The sequence below is a fragment of the Conger conger genome, chromosome 18, assembly GCF_963514075.1.
Source record: "Conger conger chromosome 18, fConCon1.1, whole genome shotgun sequence".
Taxonomy (NCBI): domain Eukaryota; kingdom Metazoa; phylum Chordata; class Actinopteri; order Anguilliformes; family Congridae; genus Conger; species Conger conger.
The window spans coordinates 13,574,901-13,596,071 of record NC_083777.1 but is presented as its reverse complement, the minus strand read 5'-3'; the positions used below and the strand labels follow the sequence as shown (position 1 = coordinate 13,596,071).

At 41.8% G+C, this 21,171-nt stretch overlaps 1 protein-coding gene across 3 annotated transcripts in view; it reads left to right on the top strand.

Annotated features, from left to right (window-relative positions):
* mgmt (O-6-methylguanine-DNA methyltransferase) overlaps positions 1 to 21,171 on the top strand; it is a 64,774-nt gene that overhangs the window by 38,573 nt on the left and 5,030 nt on the right. For all 3 annotated transcript variants that reach the window (XM_061228388.1, XM_061228387.1, XM_061228386.1), the window contains exons 4-5: positions 7,056 to 7,216; positions 18,588 to 18,727. In XM_061228388.1, the coding sequence (XP_061084372.1) occupies positions 7,056 to 7,216; positions 18,588 to 18,727 (301 nt within the window). The remainder of the gene's footprint in view (positions 1 to 7,055; positions 7,217 to 18,587; positions 18,728 to 21,171) is intronic.

Below are 21,171 nucleotides of genomic sequence, written 5' to 3'. Positions count from 1 at the left end.
GTTAATTCTGGGTGTGGAATTTTGATTTGGAGTCTGTTTCTGTTGTCTCTCAACATGAGGACGAGCCAGTGCCAGTAAAGCTGGTCAACATGAGGCTGGGTAAATCTCTCAGATAAGCCTCAGGAACTGCAGAGCAAGGGCCCCAAGCACACTGATAAAGCAACCAATGAGTGTTTCAGTGCCAAAGTGGAATGTTCTTGACTGGCCAAGTAAATGACCTGCCCTGAATCCAATTGAGCATACGTTTTCACTTATGCTGAAGGCAAAACACACCAGAAACAAACAGGAACAGAACATGGCTTGGCAGAGCATCACCAGGGATGATAACCAGCATCTTCTGATGTCTGTGTGTCAAGAGAAACAAATATGTCTCCTTTTCCTGTAGTCTGCTTTGTTTGAAAAATGTTTTAGTTATATATGTATATATATATACATATATACGGTACTGTGCAAACGTTTTAGGCAGGTATGAAAAAATGCTGTAAGAAAAATGCTTTCAAAAATAGAAATGTTAATTGTTAAATGTTAATTGAGAGCCCTGATCTCAACATCATCGAGTCTGTCTGGGATTACATGAAGAGACGGAAGCATTTGAGGCTGCCTAAATCTAAAGAAGAACTGTGGCTAGTTCTCCAAGATGTTTGGAACAACCTACCTGCCGAGTTCCTTCAAAAACTGTGTCCAAGTACACCTAGAAGAATTGATGCTGTTTTGAGGGCAAAGGGTGGTCACACCAAATATTGATTTGATTTAGATTTTTCTTCTGTTCATTCACTTCTTCTGTTCATACATTTTGTTAATGAAAAAATAAAAAATAAAAAAGTTTTTTTGAAAGCATTCTTATTTTACCACATTTCACACCTGCCTAAAACTTTTGCACAGTACTGTATATATATTCTCCCTCTCACTGTAACTGCCTCATCAGACATGTGTGACCCATTGTTTGGATTTTCTCCCAGTGTCTGTTAGGCATTAAAGCAGTAACTTTGTGCACCGTGGGAATCAGTCTGCTGTGTAAAAATGTGAGTGCCACAACTGAGACTCAACGGCGTGTAAAAGATCTATATATATTTTTACTCCCATCTTCAGAAGATTGTGTCTGTACACGGCTCAGCCATATTTTCATATACTCTGATTGGCAGTGTGTTTTGACTCCATTTATTTCCATTCTTGCTTAAAACCCCCTGTTATTTTGGAGGTCTGGTCTGCTAAAAACAATGAGACGCTGGGCCTGTGCCAGGAAGACCTTGCTGACAGGATCGGTGTTTTTCGGCCTCTGTTCAGACTCCTGTGGGTGTTTTTCGGCCTCTGTTCAGACTCCTGTGGGTGTTTTTCGGCCTCTGTTCAGACTCCTGTGGGTGTTTTTCGGCCTCTGTTCAGACTCTTGTTGGTGTTTTTCGGCCTGGTTGTTGCTGTGGCATCAGCGTCCTGTGAGGCGATCCTCTGATGCGCTCATCCGCTGTCCAGTCCAGCTCCTGAGAAACTGCCATTTTCACAAGAATTTTCACACCTTCGTACCTTAATAATGCACGTGTGAGAGACTATATAAAAATGCTACAAGGGCCTTAGTGTTTTTTTTAACAGATCGATGACACCGTACGCATCTCGGGCTCCGCGCGGCTCTCCAAGTTCACTTGGCACACCGCACCGCTGATATACATGACGCAAAGATCGATGAATCTGCTTACCGCCGATCTCAACAAGCCAAAAAGCACCGTGGCCCACTGCAGTCGGTGAGCCCCTGACTCAAACAAGCATTCGCTCACAGCGTCGAACATCACAGCCACTGCGGAAAAATAGGGATAAATAAATGAGAAGAAGAGACGTATGCACGGGGGAAAACGGATGAGGAGAAATATCATTTTTAAAATATAAAGAAAGTGGGATTTAGAGGGCCGGAAGGCAAGTGTGAATATCTTATTGTATTTTACCATTTACACAGAAGAGGTGTGCTGCTCTGTCGCCGTCTGGAAGGTGTGGAAAATGTGACAGCCCGTCACCCCGGTTACTGAATACCGCGCGGCCGGAGGAAGGGGCCCCCAGTGGGTCCGCCGGCCGGGGCGTCGCCCAGCAAGTCCCGCGGCAGGGACGACAGGAGGGCGTCTGGCACGGGGGGCTCTGGGGAGGGGAGATACCGTAATGAGTGTTAGGACAGCGTATGGGGTTCCAGTCATACCAGGGGACCAGGGGACGCTACCCCCCCCCCCACACACACCCCCCCCTCCAATTCCCCAGCCTGGAGAGAGGATGTGGGGGTGGAGGGTTGGAATTAGACTGGACAGGTGCTCGCTCATGTAGGTGAGGAGCGAGGGGGGTGGGGGCATTATGCATTTGCAAGCACTAGCCACCTCTCAATCTCCAGTTGTGCCTTATCTTTCTTGGTTATCTAAATATGAGGACCAGGGGGTTTGTTTTGGAGCGGTTGAGCCTGCGAAATATATTTACCTATTGGAGGGACATATTTGGTCAAAAACCTCCGGGAAGTGGCAGGGGCTTCTATAACAGGACACACACAGGTAAGTATGTTAGGGGAACGAAAAGCAAAACTGCCTGTGTTATGTTAACTGTAAAACAGATTTTCAATTTAATCTAATGTCGGCAGTGATTTCTATTACTATTTATTAAAATATTAACCAAAAGCACAACATATGTAATAAAGCATGTGATGCCACCATTGTGGCCTGATAATTACAGTAACATTCAATTGCATTCAATAAGTACTTTTGATAAGTGCAGAATCATTGGAGGATCTCTACTGTAAATTCTGCAAAGAATCTGTCGTCATTGTTCTTTTTTGGTATGAACCCCAGAAGGTTCTAGAAAACTGTAGGGTCAGCTGCTGTTAGCAGGGGTAATGTCAGCAGCCGGGCTGAAACTGCCCTTTAAACACATTAAGCATTAGGCATGTATAAAAGCAGGGGGGAGAGATAAGTGCGCTGAGTGGCCTTTGTGAAAGAAGGCCACTCTCAGACAGGTCTCTGCAGGAAGAGGGAGAGGCCGAGGGTCAGCGGAGCGTATCGAGTAAGGGCCGCGAGGAAGAGGAGTCTCTGTCAGCCAGGGGGGAGCCTGACCGGGAGAGCGGTGTCAGGAAGTCCAGCGTGAATAGAACACGGGCGGCCATGACACCCTAACAATACAGAGAGAGAGGACTGAGTCTGTCAGAGAGAGGGGTGAGAGGTAGAGAGTGTGTGAAACAGAGAGAGAGAGATGGTGAGGGGTGAGAGGGAGAGAGAGAGTGTGAAACAGAGAGAGAGAGGACTTAGTCTATCAGAGAGAGAGAGAGATGGTGAAGGATGAGAGGGAGAGGGTGTATGAAACAGAGAGATGGTGAGGGGTGAGAGGGGGAGAGTGTGAAACAGAGATGGTGAAGGTTGAGAGGGAGAGAGAGAGGACTTAGTCTATCAGAGAGAGAGAGATGGTGAGGGGTGAGAGGGAGAGAGAGAGGACTTAGTCTATCAGAGAGAGAGAGAGAGATGGTGAGGGGTGAGAGGGGGAGAGTGAAACAGAGATTGAGAGATAGAGAGATGGTGAAGGATGAGAGGGAGAGAGAGTGTGAAACAGATTGAGAGAGAGATGACAGACTGTCAGATAGAGAGATAGTGAGGGGTGAGAGGGAGAGAGGGTATGTGAAACAGAGAGATGGTGAAGGATGAGCGGGAAAGAGTGGGGGGCAGAGAGAAAGGGAAAGAGTGAGAGGGATGAGAGAGTGAAACAGATTGAGAGAGAGAGAGATGGTGAGGGATGAAAGGGACAGAGAGGGATCAGAGGGAAATGGGACAGAGAGGACAATGGGTGAGAGGGGGAGTGAGATGGGAGATGGTGAGCGAGCGAGAGAGAGAGAGAGTGAGAGAGATGGAGAGAGAGCAACCCATGCTCGTCCTGACTGTCCAATTGGAACGGACACTTACCACCTCTGACCATATGAAGTGTGTGACCCTGCCAGCATCCTAATGTGAGTTTGATTTATGGGTTCCAGGTCTTTTCAGGAGGCAGTATAACGGGTAAGCACTGCTCTGGGCAGGTGACAGTCAGAGATATACATTATCTATAGCGGCGGTGTCACACTCCTGTCCTAGAGTGCTGCAGGATTTCTGCATGTTTCAGCAGGAGTTGACTCATTTATCATCGGTCATTCATTGGCTAAAGAGTCTACATGCCAGGACATAATTGGCTGCTGATTAAGAAGGGAAACTACAAATACCAGCAGACACTGTGGCCCTCCAGACAATTCTGATCTAGGGGTATCCTCTGGTATCACATGAAAAAAAGAAATACACCGAAAATGTTAGTGAAGGAAAGGTGCTACTCTATTCCAGGTCGACAAAAAAAACCAAATTGTTCTCACCACATGGCTATAGTTAATTGTGCATGCATGTGTGAGTCTGCATATATAATTGCTGACAATTTACCATCTACAGTTGAGTGAATATAACCTCTTGCTCTGGAAAACATACTAGATTTGCTAAGGACCTTGTCATTGGACACCCTCCCTTTGGTGCACTGTGCATTCCCGCTCTTATAATTTAAAACGGAAACTTGTTCTCTCTCAGTCCATGGGCCACATCTCAGTCAGAGCCAAAATAAGCATCTTTATTGGCTATAATATGCTTATTATATAAGTTGAAGAGGACACAGGTTATATACTTGCATTTTCTGACTATATGCTGTTGTTTGAAACGACCAGTGGAAGTGTGAGGATGGTGAGGGTCAGTAGGTCGGACTTGTCAGGTGTTGTAAATGCTAGGCAGTTCTATTACATTTCCCCTCAAAATTGTGTTAAATCTTTCACACATTGGTCTGCCAGGGTTATACATTTGCACACTGTTAACACTAAACAAGTATGCTGGATTTTGTGATTTCCAGCCAATTTAGGCCTTGTGTAGACTTTAGCCAATCAATGACTCACTGTAAATTAAGGACTTAGTGCAGGAACACATAAAAAATGAGCAAACACAGCACCCCTCCAGAATTTCAGTTTGAGATCCCTGACATGGACTTTTTCTTATGCCAAGATACGGCAGTTACGATTTCTCTACAAACTTTTAACTGTGAGGACTCGTTTGTGTTATAATCGTCTCCCCTGCAAGTCATGTCAAAAATTCCCCAGTGATAGTACTTCCAATCATTTATTTAAAAATGAATCATGGTCACTTGCAGAATGTATGTTGGGGTTATGCCTGTGTTTAAGCTATGCAGGATGGCAGTCCTACTCTACTATCCTACTCTTTATTACTGATCGCTTGTTATGGGCTGAAATTTATGCCCATGCTTACATACTGCACTGTTTCACAATCCCTTACTTTTAATAACCCCACTGATAACTGTTTAATATTCTGTGAAATTGCTGTCCCAGTTTTGGTACTACACTTATGTGGGATTGTGTATGCAATTTGCAATGATATCTGGGGTTGTGATCTCTTGTACCAAATGCTAATGCTAATGGACTGACTCATGTAGTGCTTGGCAGACACTTTGTTCAAATTCCCCTGCTCCGCTGTCTATTTTAAGTATTGTTATTTTTTCATTCCAAACTTTCATCAAAAAAAAACAAGCTGATAGATTGAATGCCTTTTTAACTGGGCCTTGTTGAATGTCAGTGCTAAATATGCATTGTGGTCGGTAGTATTTTAAAAGTGTTTTGTTTTTTGTCTCCTCGTAGTATAATTGCGTTGGCTGTTTGTTTTAAGAGGCCCCCAATGTGTTTTTAGCACCACCTCGAATAACAGAGCACTTACGTCAATAGCTTTTTTTCCTTAAAAACCCGGCTATTCCGTGATATAGAACCCAATAAACATTCAATCTGCAGTAAGAGCAGGAAGAGGAGACAGGACACGAGCGGGCCGTGTTTTTTAAAGCTGCATAAACCCTCTGCTGCAGAAAGTGTAAAAACTGTGTCATATCGGGTTATCTGCGGAGACCAAGAAAGAGAAAGTCATGAAGGATAAGGGAAAATGTGTATTATTTATACCAAACAGTATAAACCAATTTACAGGAAAGCCACTTAAGTGGGATATATTATTTATTTATGAGGTTGTACACAAGTTAATGGAAGTACTGTGTAGGTCCAGCCAAGGTGCTGTTTGATGTCTGTTCCAGTAATGCAAATGTTTAGAGCACAGTTTTCAGGAGATGTGGTGCTTTTTACATGATACATAATATAAGGGCTTAGCCCATTTGTCATGTTCCAGATGGGAACCAAAATAGTACATTCTCGATGTTCCCCAAACACACGGCTAATGGCTTATTGTGTTATTGTTTAGTAAACAATGAATTATGTCACATGAAGGTTTATCCAACTTCATTAGTTGAGTTCAGAGACATTTACCGTAACAAAACAAGAACAGTCACAGTAAGGTATTTTTCATTACAAATTCCTAACGATAAGAAGTAGAAACAGAAATGTCCATCATGGTATTGCTGAAAAACACATATTCTGGTCATATTTTTAAATAGATGTTATTTAAAAGATATTGTACTTATTATTATTCACATTGAGTGCAAAAACATTAGTGTCTTAGCTTGTGTGTGGGTGGTACTTCAAAAATCCCTCATGATGATGTGCACTATGAATCCAGTCATGTGTCATTCTTTCCAAGAAGAAATGGAGAGATTTCTGGAAGGAGAAAGGGAAAAGTTTTCTTTTAAAGCGCCAGCCCCAAAGCAACACATAAAAAGTTAAAAAAGGTATTTATTATTGTACTAGAGTTGTATATATGTATATAAAATGAGAATATTTAATCTATAAACAAACTGCTCATGAGGCAGTAATATCCCTCCCCTCCACTTGGACTGAGCTGCTTGCCTACCCTAAATGACAAATTATTCTCATCCAATAAAAAAGTAAAGTTTTCAGTGTGGAGTTACTGTGGCCACAGCATGTTGGAAAAAGTGAAACCCATTGGAAAATAACTTTATTTCAATGCTGCTTTTTACAGGGCCTATTCATGAAAAGGCAGTAGTATGTGTCCTTTTTGCCTTGTGGGTGTCAGCACAATGGTGTGGAATCTCCAGAGAATCCTAACGGTACATTTTAACCAATCGTATCACTTCTGCAGAACTGCTGAAGCCCCGTTGGCCTGTGTGGTGTGTGAGGGCCATGAGGAGATGACCACCCCTGTGCGCGAGGCTGCTGATTGGCTGCTGGCTTACTTCAACGACCCACAGACCATGGACAAATATCCTCTCCCTGCTTTTCACCACCCTCTGCTCCAGGAAGGTTTGTTAGCACACAAAATTCCCAGAATCCACTGGGCTTTCCGTTTCGTTTCAGCTTCCTTTTTAACTGAGAGCTCAATAATGTTCCTTGCCATTATGACGCATTTTATTGCACCTGAACTGTGCTAGGGTTAAAATGTTATGTAAGGTTACGAGGGTGCGTAATCTGTAGCCGTTCTGAGTGGCTGTTTGCCTTGGACGGGATTCCCATAATTTTTGCCAAATGGCTGGAAAATAATGCAGTTAAACTCTTGGCATTGACTGGCTGAAAGTTTTGATAATGAGAATGTGTGATTGGCTGTTCATGTTCAATGAACCCATTGTCAGCACGAACTGTACCTTGGGGGAAAAGATGGACAATTACTCACATTTTTGTGAACCAGTCAGTGCCAATGGACTCAACAAAGCCACAGCGAAGAAAAGGAATTGGTTGTTTTGCCAAAACATTTATTAAAGACATATTCTTTACAAATATGTATTTCACTCGGCAAAAAGTAACATGTCAATGAGTATTTATTTTTAATGTTTGTTTTTAAATGGGGTGAAAGAACAGAACCCCATCAACTGGCTTCTTCAGGATCAAAAAAACTGAATACTAATTCATTTGTGAGCCCCTCTATACTTTTGAGTTTAGGAAATTGCTCCTCGCAAGACTTACTGTGTCTTCTGTACACAAGCATCCTATGTGCATTAAAGGAGCTCTGTCATGCTTGGGTGGCCGTCCATAAACCAGTCTCTGCGTACAAGGGTAGAGTTTGAGCCCCCACTAGTTTCTGGGAAACACAGGATTGGAGATTTGAGCCAAACACGTCCACTGACATCACTGGACATCTTTATTTTGATAAGTGTTCCCCCATATCTAGGAAACGGCTACACTGACGGTTATTAAAAAAAATGCCTACATACATAATGTAAGAATTTAATCCAAATCAACTTGAGTCAAAAAAGCGTGACAGTGCTCCTTTAAGCACACGTGTGACAAAGTTGAACTTTCAAGGTCGGTGACAGAAAGATCATGGCTGCTCTGAATGTCAGATCTGATTGTGTCCCGTTGCACACAGACCATCAGGCCCTGTAGCGGCTATTCACTTCCGTCAGCAAGACAGATGGCTGTGATCAGGTTTGAGCTGCTGTACGCATTTACAATTTTCCTGCTATTCAATGTTTTTTTTCTTTCATAAAAGAAAGGTTTCATAAAAATCAAAGAAAAATCAAAGACATCAAAAAATGTCTGCTCTCGCACATTGCTGGACATTATATTTTTATGGTGAGAACAACTTATCATATCTCAATCTTCTAGCCTCTTGGCCATGTCAAAGGAGGATTCAAATTGCAGTGATTGACAGGTGTACATTTTACAGTTTAGTCAGTGACTGATTCAGTGATTTTAGTAGGGGTTATGTCTGGCCATTTCATGAATATTTATTGTGTGCATGCATATCTATATAAACTGTATATATTACACATGTAATGTGACATTTACTAGGTGCTATGCAGAAGTAAATTTTAAGTGAGAATATTGCATAGATGTGGACACTGGAAAAGCAACATAAGGGGGAATCGTTCAGTTTGTCATAAGCTAATTCGGGTTTAGCATGTTAAAAACAAATTGATGCTCAAAGGAATTTTTAAACGAAACAGTAGGCAACACATGAAAGCATCCTCCCTCTGCCGAGATTCACATCCGAGAATCAAAGTAGTTTTTGATTACCTCGGTGTCATTAAGCGACGAGCCGCTTCCTCGAAAACAATAACCGCGGAGGATCCAAAACCGTTTTGAAAGGAAATAACAAAAAAAAACGTTCGAGTTACCCAGGTTGAATGGCAATTATATTTTGACATTCATCAGGGCGCGTTTTTGAAAGACGTGACAGCGAGGTGCACCGTACCTCATGGGCAGCAGAGCCAGCTGTGGCAGCCTACCGCTCTGATTGCTCTGCGTTTCAGCAGCATGCTAATTTAGCACGACGCTACCTGAGCGATGGCATTTCCAGCGAGCGGTTAACCTACAGAGAATTTTTATACGGTTACGAGCTCCCGCTCCTCTTCCCGGCAACACGAAAATACATCAAGACCAATTACGACATCGACTTTCAGCAGCGCACCCCCGCCACCGAGGGCGCGTACTTCCGCCCGGGGCGCTGCGCAACGCATCTCATTTGAAATCTTTGGGGTTTTAATTAAATTTGGGGAATATATGGAATTCTTCATTAGCACCTGCTCGGAATAGAAGATCTGCAGACTGAGCTCTCTCGCGCTCGTTAAAGTGGCGGGTCAGCGCAAACTGCCGGTTCAGGGGAGGGGGGGGGGATTATTTGCGGTGACCGCGTGAAAGGGCGGGCGGGGGGGAGGGGGGGGTTGAGGAAAACCCGCTAAATATTATCAAAAAAGATTATTAGTCCAGCGAGGGCCACTTGATTTGTATTTTAATGGAATCGTACATTTCTCTTAATGATTTGCAAATTGTCTTCTGATTATAAGATGCATTAAGCTTTTCATTTTAATGGCGAGACACCGCCATTAACTGAGCTTTCTTTTTTAACCTTCTGTCTTCTTTAGAGAGTGCTTCCCTGCAGCAGCTAAATATTGAAACCATTAACACTTTTTGATGTACTTTCCAGTATTGTGGCGAGTACCACCACATGAATAAGTAATACTGGAGAACAAGAAGATCCTATTCCCTTCTCCAGTCAGTCAGGAAAGTGGATTAAATGTCAAGCGTTTTCTTAAAACATATATATATCTCTAAAATAATAATTATAATTGTACATTTATGTGCTTTAGTCTCATTGGGCACTCATCAGTGCTCTCTCTCTCTCTCTCTCTCTCTCTCTCTCTCTCTCTCTCTCTCTCTCTCTCTGTCTCTGTCTCTGTCTCTCACTCTTTCTCTCTCCCTCTCATACGCACTCCTCTGTGGCTGGGGTGATTTGCGGAGGCAGCACAGTCTTTGAGGGATGAGGGGACATATTGGCCTGTTAGTTTGCCAAATCCAGTCCAGGAGCTCGATGACACACCACCCGTTCAGACTGAGCTCTTGTCCGGACATAACCTCAGCGGATCAGCGCTAAAGAACACGCCAAGTACAGAACACCAAAACAGAACAGAAAATCAGCAACACGATCACATACACGCCGGTGTGTTTTTGTCAAATGTTAACTCTGAGTGCAGGAGCTGTATTGGCCTAAAGTTACGTACAGTAGCTCACAGTAGCTTAGGTCTCCTAAAGCCCAGTCTACAGCAAACAGCCGACAAGATGGGTCCGTTTTTTAAAGTTTTTTGAAGAAAGTCTTAGTGGTGTGTACTGTCTAGTTTTAGGATGTCTGCTCTCGTCGGCTAGCGTTTCTGAAACTGACCATGTCAAGTCTTGTCTCAAGTTCTCTGTTTGTTGTAGACTGGTTTTAGAACATAGGGCTACATCATAGATTAAACATATTATCTTAACCAATCAGGGAGCACTTTACTAGAAGAACAGCCAATAGTGCTGCAACTGCATAGGTTTTTTAGATAATGTTATGTCGCTAGAATAAAACATACATAGCAAACAATACATATAGACAATACGACATTAATGTTCGCTAGCTAAACTAAATACACATATAAACGTCACTAGAAGAAACAAACAGTCAAGAACGCAGAGTCGTTGTTATGAAAATATTTTGTTTATTTGTTGTCTTGCCGCTTTGGTATGGACTGCCTAATTTTTACTCTAGTTTAACTCTAGTTTAAGTCTAGTTTAACTCTAGTTTAATTTGGACGTTCTAACCTTTCTCCTGTCTTGTCTCGTCTGTAGTCGGCTGTCTGATGTAGACTGGGCTTATGACATGTCTGTTTATGTGCTGGGTGGACTTCAAACCTGAGTGGTAACTATGAAATTATATAGTGTATATAAATTAAATCCAAATTATTTAAAGGAGTAACATGGTGGTTGAATGTGACACTTTCCTGTTGTCTTTAGGCAACAACCAAACAAATATGCATTTTTTGAAATTATTATTCAGTCATTTAAATGTATTTGAAAATTTAATTTTCTATGCCTAAATTTCCCACTATAAAAGTTCACCTAAATGGTTGGGCATGGTAATCATTATTACTACATTATTACTACTATTATTACAATTAGCTATGATTGATAGACTGTGCTCCACACATCCGTTTATGCAGCAATATTTTAGTCTTATATGTGGACTCAAAATCTTATTTATATTACTTTTGATATTGCCAGTGAGGTGAGACGGTTTTTACTAATTTCAAGATTTCCCAACGGGGTAAGAAAGATTAATTTAAAAATAATGTAATATTAAATTTTTTATTTTATATTTTTTAGTCTTTGTGTTAAAAGACAAAAACACTTGTTAAGACAGACTTTTTGCAGTGTCGAGCGATCTCTGTATGAGGAAGAGACATTTCTGATCATTCCATAATCTCTCCATTCGGTGAGATCAGTGATCCTGCTCCACAGTAAGAGACTAACTTCATCATCTGACATTCATTTGTAATCATACTCTCTGCTGCCTGCTCTTGGTCGGTAAACATTTTACATATGTAAATAAGGGACCAATTGCTCACCCGTGATATTTGCCATCAGTCGCTCCCACGGCAGGTTAATAAGTCAACATTTTGACAGACTAAGGCTCTTGTAAACCTCTGCTTATTGTGAAGTCCATTACAGCTCATCCAATATTTGTTACGACACAACAAACTGTTGTCAAATGTGACCAGTCTGCTGAGATAACTTCTAATTGACCTTTAATTGAGTTGGTGCACGATAACCCACTGATTTAGCCAATATCCACCCTGTAGCATACCTATTTCATGTAATGTATTTAGATTATTTATTTTATTTATTTATTATGGCTATGTATACACAATACATGGTATATGTATGTATTCATGTTTATAATTTGGGTTGTTGGATAGCATTTTTAATTTGTAAATGTAGCGCTGGGACACTCTTTGGCTTGTCAGGCAGGTGTGGCTTTTACTAAGGTGGATACCTGCATGTTTGTGTACCTGTATCGCCTCTTCCTTAATTATGTCCAATTTTAAGAAATCGAGCTGAAGAAGCATATTAATTTTAATGTTGTCCTCGATTAAATGATGAAATAGATACAGTATCTGCATTGTAATCTCAATGGCGGCATCAGGAAGCGCTTCTGTAAAAAAGGGCATGCTAAACGATATTCAAAGCCTTCGATGTCAAAACTGGAAGGGCTCTCCTGATGGATACCCTTCATCATCTGCCTCCTAGTCTTCATCAGAGAGGGGTGGTTTGAACAGATTATTATGCATGCTCACTTTCATTCATTATGCATCTGTGCGTAACGGACGCGGCGGTTCTTCTGTCGCCGTGTGATACGGGGGAAGGTCTTCCCAAACGCCTGGTGAGAAGGTGCCTGCAGAGGGTCTAATCACCTGGGTGAGGTGGCACATTTTCCCCTGTGATGTCTAGAGAAATCAGGAAAAATGAAAGTTCTCTGAATATCAGAACATCAGAGGAACAGCAAGACTCCATTGCCTTCAAATGGATGCATCCCTTAAAAATATGATTTTTCTTTTTTTTTTTTTTTTTTTTACCAAGAGGGAAGTATTTCTCTTACCTTTGATAATAGGTCCTTAGAAAAATGCTAAAAGGTGTCCAATGCCTTCTTTCATGTTGAACCTTTAACACCTTCAAAATAGAATTTCCACACTGTAAAAACTCAAAACAAAAGTAAAATTATAGTTAAAAAAATATACTAATAAATAACTAACTACTGACTCACATTTTTACCCTTGAAATTCTATCGGTACATAAATCCTGGAGCTTTGGTGTATGTAATGTACAAGGTTTGCAGTCCAACTTAGAATTCCTCAATATGTGCAGTGTAGTTGTGTTATTCAGAATTAGACATGGCTGAAAAAGATGATCAGTGTGTCACCTAATCTCACATTTTAAGTTATGAGGTCGGTTAATAAAAACGTATAGTTGCCCCCCAGGCACTAGCAGTCTTATTTCTTCTCTTGAACCACTTACGGTCTGACAAATTCACAGTCAATCATAAATATTTTCTAAAATGGTGAAAATGAAATAACGTGCTCCCTTCCTGCCGATCAATAGCAACACGCTTCCCTCCAGCCAATCCGATTCTGCCAATTCCCAAGCCACCAATCCCGGCGTAATCCGCTTCCTTATGGAATTTAATGACCTGTAACGTCTTTATGGCATGTCCGAGGTGCGTGCTGGGCTAAGATTTCAGAGGGTCCCCCCGCCCCCCCCAACCCTTATTTAAACAATTGACACCGGCGGTCTTGGGTAAAGCGGGGTCCCGACCTCCTCACCTGCCGCTTTAAACCTTTCATTAACCGCAGCGAGATGGCCCCCTGCCTCCGTCACCTGAGGTGACCTTAATGAAAGCCACTTTCCCAACCTGCTGAGGGCGGTCGTTTTCTCCCTCAGCGAGACATCGCCATCTCCGCTGGAAACCCAAAGCTACATTCCCCCCCACCCGCCGCAGAAGCTTCCGGAGTCGTTTGGCGAGGCCACACCGTTCTGCAGCGGGATACCGGGCGAAGGGCAGCGGTTGTCTGATCTGGGGAGAGCCGACTGTTTAATCGCATGCTTTGCAGCGTCCTTCTCTGCAGGCAAGGGCCTTGGTGGGCATTCGAGGTGGAGATCGGAAAGAAAGGGTTTCATCTCCGTAAGGCAGCTGGAGAAGAAGGAATTCTGAAGTTGTTTTGACATCACTTTTTTTGATAGGGTTTGTTTATGAAAGAAATATGAGTTTGGAAAACATGAAAGCATTTTTGTTCACTGGATATTTATAGTTAATGCAAAGACGAAAGCACTTTTCAAATATGAAGGAGGTGTTATTTTCCTCATACAAGAAGATTGTATGAATATATTGCACAACCTGATCACGTCTGTTGTGAGAGCGAGCTGGGACTAAACTGCCAGCATCATAGAGCTGTCAATACCCCCCCCACACACACACACTCACATTGTGCCCTGCCTCAAACCCCCCTTTCCTCACCCACCTCCACGCATGCTAGTGCGCATTAATATTAATCACAAGACAAAATTCTCTTCCTCCTGGCTCCAGCGCATGACAGGAGCAGAGGACTGGACCTCCCAGCTCACAGCTGGAGGTGAACCTGCTCCCTCCGACATTTAAATCTCAATAAATGCAAACGCCTGAAAAATGACGCTGGCAGAACAGGGACACACCGCCGACATCTGCAAATTCTTCCCCCCTATATTTTCAATTTCTCAATTACACTGTCCCTTAATTATTTTCCCAATGCTGTTCGTTCAGAATTACACCATCAGCTCACTTACGCTATACTATTCTTTTTCAAGTACAACATTACTCTATACTTTTTATTACTTTTCATTACTTTACTTTATTATTATTTTTATCTGCTAAATCTACTTTTCTGAAGTAGCCACTCAGTTTTAAACTCAAACAGTTGTGAAAGAATTTAGTTATCTTGGGCCTTAGGCCTCATTCAACTCAGACCTCAACACAGATGGCAGACTGTATCTCTGAGAATGAAGTGTGAAATCGAGCATTTCACACTATATCAAGGTCTGTGCAACATGTTGTTTTATTGTTGATTCATTTTTACAGTACTTTAGCATTCCTATATTGAAGATGATTACTTTTGTATGATTATTGCATGTCTATAGTGTGCTGTAATATACAGTATACACTCAGTGATCACTTTGTGTACATCAGCTTGTTAATGCAAATATCTAATCAGCCAATCATGTGGCAGCAACTAAATGCATAAAAGCATGCAGACATGGTCAAGAGGTTCAGCTACTTTTCAGACCAAACGTCAGAATGGGGAAGAAATTGTGGATCATGGAATGGATGTTGGTGCCAGACAGGGTGGTTTGAATATCTCAGAAACTGCTGATCTCCTGTAATTTTCACACATATCTGTCTCTAGAGTTTGCAGAGAACGGTGCGAAAAACTAAAAAACATCCAGTGAGCAGCAGTCCTGCGGGCACTGGATCACACAACATGTCAAACCTCTAAGTGGATAGGCAGCAGAAGACCAAAATGTCTAAAAGATAAGTCTAATACATATCTAATAAAGTGCTCACTGAGTGTATAATGTATTATTAAATAAATAGATTTCATGGTGTGGCAGCAGTGATTGAACTCTGGAGACATAAACTACTCAGCAGCTGGTTCGGTCAAGAACTCCTCTAAAAAGGTTGATCTTTGTTGTGATCTTTGGGATGTTGAGGTACACTCGTGTCAGTAGGGTACTGAGGGTCTCTAGAGCTTCACTCAGATGTACCTCATTGTGCGAGCGAGCGGTAGACCAGGCGAAGGGAGGCGCAAGGCGGCGCACGGATTCCTCGTTTGAGGAGATGTGAAACTGCAGTCGGGCCTTTGAGGTGCGTCCCGTCGCTGAGAAATTCAATCGACGAGTTTCCGCCGGGTTCTCCAGCTGCCCTCGGGGGTGGAGGCTGAGTGTCGATACGGAGATTAATCCCCAGAGAGAAAGCCGCTCCTCCGCAGATAAATGAAAGCGTGGCAGATTTCCTTTCACCTGTCCCTCTGACAGCCACTCCAAACACCCCCGCCCTAATCCGCACCCTTTGCTACAGAATAATTTATTAACAAATTAAGGGGCTTACCTCCTCTCTGATGGTCGGTCTTCAGAAAGTTAGCGAGTAGCGCTGACAGCGTGATTATCAATGAAAAATTATTTAACAGTACCTCCGGGCCTCACCCACACATCACACACCCCCCACATCCCCCCAGACAAAGCCTAATAAGTCACATGGGCATATATCAGTCACTGTTACCCTCTTCAGGTTCCGTAAATATTCTCCACAGATTTTAAGGTGAATGGCCTTGATTGTCTGCTTCCTGTACGAGTGGGGACTGTGTCACATAGCTTTGATTAGATTGTTTCATATCGTGACATGATAATTCAACAGTCATAATTTATGAACCTAACAAGGAATGCAGTTCAAATGGCAGATCATGGTTGGTGCTAATTGCATTTAAGATAATGTTAAGGAAGTTGAAATCAAGAAATTGACAGAACACTCCTTATCTGCCCATATACATACATGTAACTATTTGGATTTTGCACAAATTAATATAATATATTATAATATACATGGGCCAGAAATGTAGATGGTAAATTTCAGTGTTAGCTACCTACTCTTCAGCACTAAATAAGCCTGGTGATATTAAATATGATAAATGAGCCTGCATACACTTACAATTACTGAACACAAACACAGCTGTTAAATTAAGAAAACTTTTTTTTACTTTGTACATAAAAAGAAAATGTCCAAAATAAAACAAACCCCATTGGTGCTATTATCGTTGGAGGCCAGTGCACTTTACCTTTGCAGATAGTTTTTGGAGGGAGAGCGAAAGGTTTCTGTAGTTAAAATAACTTTATGTTCATCCCACGTAGGCCTGATTTCACTCCAGGGTCCAAGCACAGTCCAAAAAATGGTAGACATTCAGCTGTGCACACCTTGTACAGGCTCTTCCCATTCTGGAAAATGTTAAAAACCGACAAACTTGTCCCCTGGTCCTGTAGAAAATATGACATGATTCTCCCACCTCCAAATTCTCGAACTCGCCTGCTGATCTGTGTCTGCAGTGTCTGTATTGCCACCAGTCCACACTCCAACTCTCTTCACAAAAGAGAACAAACTGAATCACCCAAAACTCAGACATTAATTTTACATCAGTTACATCAGTTTAAAAACAAAGTAACAAGCTCAAAAGTCTCAAAACAGGCATGGCCACAATGGTGAACCAAAGTTCAAGAAAACATTTGGAAAGAAAAAATAAAACAAGAAAATAAATTGACCTGTTAGATTCAGTACTTGGTTATTATATATAGGATAGGACATGGGACATAGGACTTCACTGTTTTGGCCACCTATTGGTCACCCACAACACGATTCTTGTATCGTAAAATGATCCCTTCCGTCAATCAAACTGATTAGAAAAATGTAACAGAAGAAGGTAATATATAATATTGATCAATTGTCTGTGTAAAGGCTGGTTTATGCTCGACTGTTGCAGAATGTTCATGAACGCTCTAACGTCGCCCCACATTGACTATGGTCATTGTTTAATTTAAAACATATTTAATTTATGAAGTATATGAAGTATGTACTGAATGTCACTACGACAAATAAACCAGCCTTTAAAGACACAGGCTATTGCTTATATGCACATGCTAGCAGTGAGAGAGTTGTTTATGATTGTGTGGGTGGGGGACACTGTTTCCTTGGCTCTTTTTGTTATCGCTCTGTCACTATTCCAGCTCGCACACACAATATAACAGTCATTCAGTATTAACAGCTATCACGCAGTGCATAGCTGAGATGGATGGCCTCGTCTTTCATTTCGTTTTACTGCCCAAGGACCTGTCTGGAGACAGTATCTTCATACATTTTGTCGATAAAACCTAAATACTAGAATAAAATGCAAAAAGGAGCTGACATTTGCCTAAAATAAGTTAATGAATGCCTTAACATTAACATTAGCCAGATAGTAAAGCAAAGCATTAGTAAAGAGAACATTATCTAATGAATTTACTGTGACTAGAAAGCAATTAAAGGACAAATCAGGTCGATTAACCCCAAACTCAACCCAGCTGCCACAATTGGTGTGCACTTGTAAATGACTGTATAAAAACTGGGACAGATTTTCTGTCTTTTTGCCCTCTGCTAATCCACACAAATTAATGAAGAAAAAGTTCATTTCTGGGATGACCCTCTTCTAATATAACCTGGATTATGTTTGGTAATACGGTTGATGTCTTAATATCAGACTAATCAGATAATTAGAAGTCTTTTTTTCTTTGCTGCCAGCAAGTGCTGTTCGTTTTTTTTCTTCTTCTTTTGATTGTCAGTTATGTTTGCATCTTCTTTATGAAGCCAAGTTTGAGCAGATATTAAGCCCCTCACCCCTCTTCCTCTAAATTGATTTGAATGAGCCTAATGGCATTGGAATTGCCCTTATTATTTGATATTATAATTATATATTATATAAGCTATTGCCTTTTCTGTTTATATCATGACCTACATTCATCAACTTGTGTTAATAATGCTCACCCCTTAAAAATGTTTAATTGAGTTGAGGCACTTGCCCAAAGTTTTTTTTTTTTGGGGGGGGAGGGGGGAGACTGAAACTGCTTTGGTGTGTGTGTGTATGTGTGTGTATGTGTGTGTGTGTGTGTGTGTGTGTGTAAGGGGTGGGGTGGGGTGGGGTGGGGTGGGGTGTTAACTGCTTAAGCTTCTGTTGTTGTATTTGGACAGTGAGAGTCAGTCTGTATGTGTTTGTGTGTGTATGTGTCCAAGTGTGTGTAATTGTTGCTCTCTCCATTTTTAATGCAGTTACATTCACCAGTCGAGTCCTCCAGACCCTTGTGAGAGAGGTGAAAGTGGGAGAGACTGTATCTTACAAACGCCTTGCTGAAATGGCCGGCAACAGTAAGGCAGTACGAGCAGTGGGTGGAGCCATGAGGAGGAACCCGGTGAGCCGGGGGTGATGGGCAATGTAGTCAGTCACAGTAAAACAGTAAAAATGTGTTCTGGCATGTTCAACTTTTATTCATTATCATGCCATTAAACAGATGTTTTAACAAATGGGACATGCATTATGGGTATCCTATACATGCAATGTGTTTGTCATATCACAGGTTTGTACAACAATCTGTTATACGACCTTCAAGGGTATTTTGAGTGGTTAACCAACAAGGTTAGGGGTGTAGATAAAATTTTGCACAAGGCACAGTAGGATCTGGTGCTCTTATTTGAGATAGTACAGGAACAATAAAAAGAAGGGCATGTGAATGTGTCTACTTGTGACAACTTTCTCACATTTTGGCAATGTTGTACAGTACTTGGAGTGTGGTACAATTTATATTCTTTTGGCTCTGTACTCCAGCACATTGTATTTGGAATGAAACAATGGATATGAGTTTTAAATGTCACCATTAATTTGAGGATTGCACTGTATAGCATTGCCAAAATGTGAGAAAGTTGTCACAAGTAGATACATTTCTGCTCTCCACGTCAATAAGTTGGCTTGCCCTTCTTTGTTTCCCCTGTACGATCTGAAATATGGGCTACAGATCCTACAGATCTCCAATGGTTAGAAAGAGGCAGTGTAGACTGATTACTATTTGATCCTGCAATGGTGCATTATATCTTCTGATATTTATTATTATATATTATTGTATAATGTGGATCCAGAGGTGGAAAATCATCCAGGTTCAGAAAGTGAAAGTCCTCTCTAGTATTTTGTTCCAATCACCTGGATTTGCAAATTAGCACAATTCTTCTGCCATCTAATTGGTGAAATCTGCTGGCTGAGTTCATGGGTGGAAGCAACACAGCCCTTTCTGACCCCTTGACTTTCCACCTCTGTGCATAGCCTTATTTTTCATTATGTCCCATTGGACAATTTTTTTCTCAGATTTATTCAGATCACCCCCATTTGTCACACTGGCTTTTTTCACAATTTTCAAAATAATGGCATGCTTTTCACAATAGAAACGATGGATCTAACCAGCTATCTTTCTGTGTGTACAACCTTTCAAGTCCTTCAATGAAACAGCCTACATTGTCCACAAGACATACTTGCAGCAAACTCACTGTAACTTAAGAGCATTTCCGTGCACAGTAATGAACCCCGCTCCCCATCCAGTCTCCAGCAGGTCCGGATGTCTCGTTGAGCTAATTGTTTTGCACGTTAGACAAAGCAGCCGAAAGCTTGTCGTTCAGGCCGACCGACACGGCTTCATCGCGTCAACGCTAAAGCGGTCCGTTAGCCTGACAGCACCGAGCCCGACGTGACAGGATCTTCCCAAATTAATTCCAGAGTTAACACATCTTCTACATCCTCTCCGTTCCCTCCCTTCCGCCATTTTGTTTGGAGAAAAATGTGTTATGAAGGAGCCAGGGCGACAGTGGCCATCATCTCCCGGCTGTTTATAAAGATTTAGCGTCATGTTCCGAGCGTCAGGGCACTGTCACCGGCGCTGAAGGGTTTGACCGGACAGAGAAACGCACTGGGAGACCTATCGATTAGTTCCTCGGTGTCACTTGTTCGCCAGGATTTAGGTATTGACGAGCGTGGAAGTGAAAACGACCCCACTCCCTAGCGGGGCCTCAACCCGGCCGCGGCCGAATGCAAAGTCTACGGGAAAATATTCAGCTGCCGCCCCCAAATCCGAGGGATTCCGCCATCGATCGGAAACGCTCCTTCGCGGTTTTCCTTTCCCTTCATCAGGGAGGGAGACGGATCTATGGGTCGGGAAGTTTTATAGCATTTGAAATGGCAGCGGTTTAAGTGATGGATTTTGCACATTGACTGAATTTGATTCGGCCGCGTGTTTGTTTCACTGTCGCTGGAAGGCCGCCCGCGTCTTGATTAGTATCGATGGCGATTTAAAGTTATTCAGTGTTCTCAGAGGGGAGAAGCCACTCCGCTCGTATTTCTGTAAATACCAGCTAAACACTCACGCGAGCAACGAGGGCTCCTTAATCGCCTGTCACTTTTTATTTCCTTACGTACAATGAGTATTATCCAAAAGACACTTTTTATTCTAATATTTAACATGCCTAATATGCATTTTTTGTAATTTCTGTCTGTCTTTTTGCAGAATCCTGCTGTCTACACTTATCCTAAAGTGGCAGGAATATCCAAACTGTTCTTAACTGAATATTCTAATGCTGGTGTAACAATTACTATTGGTAAATGAAAGCAATGAAAGTTCTTGAACACTGAAGAAAAAAACTACTAAAAAAGCCTACTCAAAGGGTTAATGTCCTGTACTTCTACAAACTTCATTCAACGTAGGTCACTTCCTGTGCCTAATAGGATGGCATAGTTTATGTATATTTTATCCAAACAATTGAAAAATGTGTTTAGAGTTTTGAAATTTTGCATTTGCATTTTGAGATTTGTGTCTAC